At 66.9% G+C, this 9,168-nt stretch overlaps 1 protein-coding gene across 1 annotated transcript in view; it reads left to right on the forward strand.

Annotated features, from left to right (window-relative positions):
- Positions 1–4,484: 4,484 nt before the first annotated feature.
- Positions 4,485–9,168, forward strand: part of EEF1A2 (eukaryotic translation elongation factor 1 alpha 2) — a 6,916-nt gene continuing 2,232 nt past the window's right edge. Inside the window, exons 1-4 of the mRNA XM_012654547.1 lie at positions 4,485–4,628; positions 6,137–6,316; positions 6,840–7,136; positions 8,428–8,578. Of these exons, the coding sequence (XP_012510001.1) occupies positions 4,485–4,628; positions 6,137–6,316; positions 6,840–7,136; positions 8,428–8,578 (772 nt within the window). The remainder of the gene's footprint in view (positions 4,629–6,136; positions 6,317–6,839; positions 7,137–8,427; positions 8,579–9,168) is intronic.

Genomic DNA, 9,168 nt, shown 5'->3' on the forward strand with positions numbered 1-9,168 from the left:
TGCCTGTGTCTCCCCAAACAGCTCGTGAATGGGCCCTGGGGGCTCTCGGAGGGGCGTGGAGGGGTGGGGTCTGTGCTCCCCGCTTGGTCCTGCTCCCTGGAGCAGCCCTGACTGCTGGTGCCGTCCCCTGGCTGGCCACCCTCCACTGGCTGTTACCGGCCAGTGACTCAGATGCAGCAGGAGGGCTGCTGAGGGGGCCTAGGCCTGACCTGGGGGGCAGAGAAAGCACAGGCCGTGGCCAAGGTGGGACCTGGGCTTCTGTCCAGAAGTCACCCTGGCTTGGCTAAGGCCTTCTGAACCTACTTGCTGTGTGACCTTGGGCAGGATGCTTGGCCTCTCTGTGTCCGGGTGCCTCATCAGTTCCCGAGGTCCTCTGGCCTGCCTCGTGAGGCCGACCTCATAGCTCCTGCCCCGCACACTGAACCTGCATAGCCTGGTGACTGGCTGTTAGTGTGTGCTGTCGTTATTTAGCATTGCCCGGTACTTAGTAGTCATTTGGTACTATTCACTAGTTAGCAGTTGCCTTAGTCCTTTTGTGCTGCTCTAGCACAGTACTTAAGACTGGGCAATTTATAAAGAACAGAAATTTATTTCTCACAGTTCTGAAGACCAGGAAGTACAAGATCGGGTGCTGGCACCTGGCGAGGGCCTTCTTGCTGCATCCTCGCACGGCAGGATGAGAGAGAACCCACTCCCACAGCCCTTTTTACAGGGCATTAACCCATGCACGGCCGGGCACGATGGTGCACACCTGTAGTCCCAGCACTTTGGGAGGCTGAGGAGGGAGGATTACTTGAGCCCAGGAGTTTGAGGTTGCTGTGAGCGAGGCTGACACCACGGCACTCTAGCCCAGGGCAACAGAGTGAGACTCTGTCTCAAAAAAAAAAAAAAAAAGTCCATGGCGTATAGGGCTCCGCAGTCATGACCCAAACTCCTCCCCAAAGGTCCAGCTCCCAACACTGTTGCACTGGGGATTAAGTTTCCAGCACATGAATTTTGGGGGCCACGTTCAGACCACAGCAGTAGTTATTCATCTGTGCAGCACTATTCAGTATTAGTAGCTCCTTGGCACTGTTAGTGTGTTGTTATTTAGCAATATTACCCAACTTAGACTCATTACCTGTGTGTCCAGGCCTGGGGTTGCCGGGCCCAGGGCCCTGCCGGGCAGCACAGCTGCCAGCAGACCGAGGGCGTCCTGGCAACAGGAGACCCTTTGCAGGAACCACCTGACACCTTTCCCCAGGGTCAGTGCACAGGTGCTTCAGGGAGGACGCGATTTCCCCGTCGGCAGCCACTCCCCTGGCGGCACATGCCCCCAGCCACAGGAAGCCTCTGCCGGGGGCTTCACCAGCTGACTGCTGGGGGCGAGCCGGGAGCAGCAGCTCAGACTGTCACGGGGAGGGGGTGTCTGATGAAGACCCTCCCAAGCAGCAGGCAGCCCAGGTCCTGGGTACTGGTGGTCCCTTGGAGTAGTGGGGGTGGGCTTCCCAGGGACCCCAGCCTCCTATCCCCTTTGTCTGACCCACTCCGGCCTAGCCAGGCCATAGCGGCAGCAAGCCAGCCTCCTGCAGGCGAGGCTTGACCTCCAGGCTCCGAGGGAGGCATTAAATGCAGAGACCAGCTGGGGGTGCTTTCTCACCAGGCGGTTATTTTTAATTCCTGGCTCCTGTTTGATGGTATCAGCAGCACTCGGAAGTGCTGGTCACCTGGGAGGGCCCCCTCATGCTCCCTCCCACTGTGGCCCTGACCTGGAGTGAGGAGCCCCTCCCCAAGAGGCCCTCTCCACGGCTGGGGAGAACGGCTTGGCCCGCAACCCCTGCCCTGGGCCCCCATCTTCCTCCCTCCTCACACCTGCCGGCTGGGCATCACCCCCGGGGAAGGGCCAGGCTGGGGCCTCCAGACCCAGTGGACGCTCACAGGACAGGCAGGGCCCCGGCCACTCGCTGGGCACACACCTCTGAGATGGACCTTGCGCCTAGAAGACCCTGTCAGACGGGGAGCATGGGAACACCTGGGTGAGAGGACAGGATCGGGGTCTTGGAAGGAAGTCCTGACCTCGGCCCTCACTCGCAAAAGCCGGCCACACCCCTCCATGCACCCGTTTTGTTCACTGCCTGCATCTGCCTGGGACCCTCAGGGACCCCCACTTCCTACAGACTGGGGCCTGCCTCTGGCTTGGCATGGGGACCTCCGAGGGCCGGGGCGAGGGGGCTCCGCTGAGGGAGGCTCCCGGGTCGGGCCTGGGTCTGCCTGGACCTGACTCATCTCTGGCTGGTGCTGCTTTCCTGGGATCTGCGCCCGCGAGTGCACAGCAGGGGCGCCCCTTGCAGGTACCCCTGGGCTCTGGGCTTGGCTTCAGGCACCCCCTGCACAGGGGACCCCTGGGAAAGGTTCTTTCCGGGCCCACAGAGGGAGGGAGGTTCTGGGCTGGATCGGCTGACTGGGCCTGTGGGGTGGCGGGGCGGACGGGCACGTGGTGCAGGGAGAGCCCTCAGCGCCCAGCTTCCTTTGTTCACAGCATCAGCCAGGGCAGGCCTCAAGAGGCATTGGCACCGCGGACCAGGGCACGGCCCAGGCCCTGGACCCCAGGCTGCCCCTGTCCGCGTCACCACCTGCTCCTGGGGCCACGATCCCTCCTCCCCTGGCCCCACTTGCCAGCTTCCTGTCCTGGGTTTTCACCCCAGCTCTAGGGACCTCTTTTTATGTGGACAGGGTCTCTCCAGCCAGTGTGTCGCAGCCTCTGTTACCCTGTCTCCCGTCCCCTGTTGCGTCTCTGCCGTGCTCTCCCCGTCTCTGTCCCTCCCTGCCTTTCCACTCCCTCTCCCTGCCCCCAGCTCTCCGCCCCGCCGCCGCCGCCTGTTTTCCTCTCCCTGCCTGCGCCCCCCGCGCGCGTCCTTGCGGTTCGCTCCCCCGCTGCCTCCCGCGCCGCCGTCGCGCCTGCCCGCGCGCGTCCGTGGGTCCGCGGGCCCTGCACGCCTCGCGTGCCTCGCGTCCCCGCCCCCGGCCCCGCCCGCTCCCCCGCGGTACCGCATTGCCGTAGTGCAGGGGCGCGGTGCACTGCGCCCGCACCGTCAATAGGCGGACCCCCTCCTGGAGAGATAAAACCGCCGGCGCCGGCGCCGCCAGTCCCTCTGGCTGAGACCTCGGCTCCGGGTAAGGACGCTCGGCCTCGGGGTCCCCGTCCCCGCGCCAGCTTTCCACAGAGGGACCCCACCCGGGCTCCGGTCCTGGGGGCAGAGCCTGCCGGCCGAGCGCCTGGCGAGGCTGCGCTGCGAGGCTGGAGCGTCGGCCGCCCCCCGCGCGCGCCCGGACCCGCGCCGGGCCGGTCCCCGCGGGCAGCCGGGCTGGGGAGGGGGCGCCGTGGCGCTTGTTTACGCGGCGGCAGCGGCGGCGGCGGCGGCGGGGACCGGATCCCGGCCGGTGGCGGTCACCCTGCAGCCGTGACCTTGGGGCCGCCGCGGCCTGTGGGGTGGGGGCGCGGTAGTTAGCGATGGGGGCTGAAGGGGGTCGGGCCTCGGGGGTGCCGGGGCGACGGGCCGGAGGAGGGCGAGGGAGGTGGTGCGGTCTGGGGGGCCCTCGCCACCCTAGGGTGCGCGTTCTGCCCTTCCCTCCCCGGCCCCCCGTCGCCGCCTCCTGCGCTGCCTGGGTTTCTCCACCGACCTCCAGGACCAGACAGGGGCTGTGACCCGGGGCCTTGACCAGGGCGAAGGGGGAGGGGTCCCCCGCGCCCCCCGCCGGGCTGAGGGCATCTCTGCCGGCACTTGGGGAGCTTGGCTGGGGCCAGATCCTCCCCCTCCAGCCAGAACACGGCCCCTGCTGTCCGCCCCTGCCCCCGTGGGGGGGGCTCGAGCTATTCTGGGTCCCTAAGCTGGGTCCCACGTCGCCTGTCGAGCGCTGGTGCCAGCCTGCCGGGCAGGGGTGAGGGGAAGATGGCGCCGTCCCTGCCGGGAGGGGAGTGGGAGCACGGGCCTCTCCACGGTGGCGGTGGTGGCAGGTGGGGGTGGGGCGCAGTGTCCCTGGCCCGGGCTGGGGGGGCGGGGGAGCAGCACTGAGGACAGGCCTGGAGAGCTGGGCAGCGTGACTCATCACCCAGGCGCAGGCTGGCCCTGGGCTCGGCCGCGGTGCCTCTCCAGATGGAGGTGAGTCCCTCCGAGGAGCGGCTCCGTGGGCACCAACGCCCAGACGTTTGCAGCAGATTGGGCCGTTGGCTAAAGTGTGGGTGCGGGGAGTGCTCGCCTGAGCTTGCCACCTGGTTGCGCGGCGCCAGGTCCCGGCCTGGGGGGCTCTTCCCTCCCCACCAAATGTGGGGTGAGGTCCGTGGGCAGGACGTGCTCCCACCTGTGCCAGGGCTCTCTGCTTGGCTCCCCGGGGCTCCCTGTCACCTCTCTCCCTCCGCCCTGGTCCCACAGAAGCACCACTCAGCACCCCCGCCCTGAGCCAGAGCACCCCAGGTCCTGCCAGCCCCTCCCCACACGCCCGGCAGCATGGGCAAGGAGAAGACCCACATCAACATCGTGGTCATCGGCCACGTGGACTCCGGCAAGTCCACCACGACAGGCCACCTCATCTACAAATGCGGGGGCATCGACAAGAGGACCATTGAGAAGTTCGAGAAGGAGGCAGCCGAGGTGAGCCCTGGGGGCTCCGACTCTGCCCTCCCCCGGAGGGACTGGCTCCACTGGCGGCTGGGACCCCGGGTGTGCCTCAGTTTATCTCCCCCAGGGGAGTCTGCTGTGGGGGCGCCTGTCTCAGGGCTCAGAGGAGGATGGGCAGGGCAGCTTCTCTCTGAGGGGTGCTCGGTGGGGCAGCTGCCAGATTTGCCCCGAGGTGGGGAGGTGGCAGGGCTCTGGCGCTAGAGGCCCTTGACTGCTCCTTTGCCCCCAGGCCAGGGCCAGGGCTGCAGGTGGTGCGGCCCTCACTTGTCCCGGGGCCAGCGGGCACTCAGGGCTGCTATTAATAGCTGACTGGTGGGCAGCCTGCCCATCTGCTCTGCTTGCTCCTGAGGGCTGGGAGGGCTTGTCCAGGGGCTGCTGCCCTGAACTGGGGGTCCCGGCTGCCTGCTGAGCAGGAGAGGGGCCCCCTTGCTGGCCTCTGTCTGTGCAGCTGCACCTCCTCCATGGCTGAGACCCATGGGTCAGAAGGGGCCACAAATGGGGGTCTGCTCTCTGACCTCCCACCTCGGCCTCGAGCTGTAGAAGAAGCCCCCTTCTGGGAGAGCCCCAGCCCCTGGATGTTGAGGGCAGAGGCCAGGGCCCGGGAGGGGCAGTCGCTGGCCTGGGCTGAACCCCTGCCCCGGTGAGGCTGGGGGTGCCCTTAGCCACACCCCTCCCACAGGTCCCTCTCTCCCCAGCCGTGGGAGGAGGCTGAGGGGCTCAGAGGGCCACTGGTTCAGGTCCCAGCTGGGTCCTGTCTGGTTTGGCCCTGGAGGGCCCCCAGGCTGGGCAGCCTCTCTGGAGGGCAGAGGCCGGTCCATGGGAGGCCCTGCCAGGGAGCTCTGCCCGCTGGGCAGTGAGCACAGCTGATGCCCTCACTGCAGCCCGGCCCAGACCCTGGGGGTCTCACTCACTGCTCCCCAGTACCCTGGAGCTTACAGAGCAGCCTCGTTCCTGGGGGGAGACCCCCAGCAGGAAGAGAGGAGGAGCCTTCCAGAAACCAGGCCCTCCTCATGACCTTATTTGATTTTTCTTTTTTCCTTTCCCCTTAAAAAAAAAATGACGCAGAGGGGTTATTTATTTGACAGCCCAAAACCCAGCAGTAGCATGTGCCTCCAGCTGTGGAAGGGACCTGGGTGTCCCCAGCTTCAGACAAGGGGTGGCCCCTAGCAGGGGAGGGGGCTGCACCCTCCTGGCAGCTTCTCTTCCGCAGGGCCCGGGGCCCTGGCTCCTCCTGCTGGTAGATGTGTGCGTCTACACCCGCCTGGGGGTGGCCTGGGGAGGCGCGTGGCTGGCCCTGGGCAGGGCAGGGCAGGGTCTGGGTGTTGGCACCGCAGTCCTAGGACCCCAGCGGGAAGCAAGCGGGGGATGGAGCCCGTCTCCGACCTCTCACCAGCCCCCACGGCCCAGGGCCAGCCCTGGCAGGCGGCTGTGACCGCCAAGTCTCAGACCCTGCTCTGAGCCGTGACCTCCACACCCGCCAGATGGGGAAGGGCTCCTTCAAATACGCCTGGGTGCTGGACAAGCTGAAGGCGGAGCGCGAGCGCGGCATCACCATCGACATCTCTCTCTGGAAGTTCGAGACCACCAAGTACTACATCACCATCATCGACGCCCCTGGCCACCGCGACTTCATCAAGAACATGATCACCGGCACATCCCAGGTGGGCAGGCCCGGGGGCAGGGCCAGGGTGGGGGCCCCTCGCCTTTGCCGCCCCTCACCCCAGCTGGCACAGAGCCCCCCAAGAACAGACTCAGGGCCCCAGACAGGGCAGTGTGGACACGCTGACCCACCCTCACAGACAGAGGGACCTGGGGCCGGGTGGGGGCAGTGGGATGTGGGCAGAGCAGACAGGCGGGCCATCTCAGGACACCCACGCAGACACAGATGGGGGGACACAGCGGTTTCCCCTGTTCCTTGAGTCTCTTCTCTCCGAGCTGCTTTTACAACTGTGCCCACACTCTGTCCTCCAGCGAGGGACAGGACCAGAGAGGCTGAGTGACTTGTGCAGGGACACACAGCCTGCTGGGGGTCTCTCTGGCCCAGGGCTTGGCGGATGAGCCCCCCACTGCCCTTGAGGTAGAGACCCCCTCAGTCTCCATCCCCAGGGCAACTGCTCAGGCCCCGTCTGCCTGGAGCGGCCTGGGCGCCAGGGGCCGAGGCTCACTGTGGCCCCTGCCGGGCAGGCGGACTGTGCGGTGCTGATCGTGGCGGCAGGCGTGGGCGAGTTCGAGGCGGGCATCTCCAAGAACGGGCAGACGCGGGAGCACGCGCTGCTGGCCTACACGCTGGGCGTGAAGCAGCTCATCGTGGGCGTGAACAAGATGGACTCCACGGAGCCGGCGTATAGCGAGAAGCGCTACGACGAGATCGTCAAGGAAGTCAGCGCCTACATCAAGAAGATTGGCTACAACCCGGCCACCGTGCCCTTCGTGCCTATCTCCGGCTGGCACGGTGACAACATGCTGGAGCCCTCCCCCAACGTGAGTGTGCCGGGGTGGGCGGGGGCCGAGACCCCTGAGGGCCTAGGCCCGCGTCTGGCCAGGGACGCCCTTCCATGCGGACACTGCAGGGGCAGTGGTTGGTCCTCACCTCCTCCTGGGGGCTGCTGTCCCGGCCCTGGACCCCACGTGGGGCAGCAGGGCAGGGGCCTCCCGGGGTCCCGCGAAGTGTGCGTTTCTGCACTGGCAGAGGGCTCAGGGCCGGCTCTCGGCTGGTTGCTGAAGCTGGAGGCACGGGCGGCCTGGGGCCAGGGACTGACTGGGCTGGAGGTGACCATGGGGACGCGTGGAGGGACCTGAGGCCGTGTTCCCAGGGCTGTCAAGCCAGACGAGATCCCTGGCCCAGAAGGGTGGCCAGTTGGCTCTGGCCGGTGCTGCAGCTGCCCACACTGAGGGACGGCCGGGACAGACCAGCAGCATGGAGCCCTGTGGTTGGGGACCGAGCTGTAGGGACTGCTCCCGGCCTCCCCCTTGGCTGGCTGAGGGTTGTTTACCGAGGATCACACCTTCCCTCAGGGACCCGATGCAGCAGATCCCTCTCCCGGGAGCCTCCAGCCACCAGGGACCCCCAGCCCTGCCCTTCCCATTGGCCTGGCCTGCTGAGTGCGCCCCACCCGCCCATGCTCAGGGGGCCACCTGTTGGCAGGGGTGTCTGGGATTCAGCCCTGAAGACAAAGGCAGGACACAGGGGTGGCCGTGGGGGCACAGTGCTGTGGGCCCTGCCTTTCTCGCTGTTTGCAGGGGGTAGGCCGGGGAGGCTCCGTGCAGGGTCTGCGTCGGGAGGAGCTTGGCAGCCATGGGGCCGGCCCCGCCTGGAGGCGGCCTGCTGGTCCCATAGAGCTTCTGGGGCTGGGCCTGGGCCTGACTCTGGCCCGGCTGTTGGCCAGACTCTGGCAGCTCCAGCTCCAGTCACCTGCCCTGCCAGGGCTCTCACGGTCCTGGGCCCTGGGGGCTGCGGGGAGCAGGGCAGGGCTGGAGGCTCTGGGCAGGTCTGGGCCGAGGTGGAGGCTTTGCTCCTCTTTGTCCCCCCAAGAGGTCTCCGTGCGACTGAGATCTGGGGTGGCCCGGGCAGGGCGAGTTCTGCCTCCTGGTTTAGCCTGAACTGTCAGCCCCAGGCAGTGATGGGGCTGGGCTGCCATCCCCCAGACCCCGCAGCCGGCGTCCCTACCAGGACTCCTGGGGATCCTGGGAGGCCGAGGCCACGGTCAGACAGGCCGCGGGGTGGGGCGGCCGTCGTGGTCTCCGTGGCCTGATCAGCCTCGTCTGTCCTAAGATGCCGTGGTTCAAAGGCTGGAAAGTGGAGCGCAAGGAAGGGAACGCAAGTGGCGTGTCCCTGCTCGAGGCCCTGGACACCATCCTGCCCCCCACGCGCCCCACGGACAAGCCCCTGCGCCTGCCACTGCAGGACGTGTACAAGATCGGCGGTGAGTCGGGGCGGCAAGCCAGAGCTCGTGCCCTTCCCCCTGCCCCCCCTCCTGAGACCGGGGACCCCACAAGGGGCTCAGAGGCCGCTTCTCTCCCCATACCACACGCCTTCTGCAGACTGCCCACCCCACGCAACCATCCTCCACCCACCCGTCCGCCCATCCAGCACTTGCCAGGGTCTTTCTCCCTCCAGGTGAGTGTCCAGCCCTGTGCCAGCAGCTGGTGGCATAGAGGTGACTCACATGTCCCCCCGAGGTCCCAGTCTCCCAGAGACACCGCCCCACTGCAGGAATGAGAAACCATAAGCAAATATGAGGCCCCCAGAGAGCGGTACTGGGAGGGGACTCCCAGCCAGGGACGTCGCCATGTCTGAGTGCAGGGTGGAGTGCTCAGCCCAGCACAGAGAACAGCCACCGGCCTGTCCCCTTCACCCCCTAACGCCACACCAGCCTCCATCACAGCCCGGGGAGACAGGGTGGAATGTCCCATGCCCCAGGGCAGACAAGACACACGATCATGAGCAGATCCGTGACAGGTGCTGGGGCACAGACGCCCCTGCAGTGATGGGGACCGAGCGCAGGGAGCCCTC

Source organism: Propithecus coquereli, unplaced genomic scaffold (assembly GCF_000956105.1).
Source record: "Propithecus coquereli isolate 6110/MARCELLA unplaced genomic scaffold, Pcoq_1.0 Scaffold442, whole genome shotgun sequence".
Taxonomy (NCBI): Eukaryota; Metazoa; Chordata; class Mammalia; order Primates; family Indriidae; genus Propithecus; species Propithecus coquereli.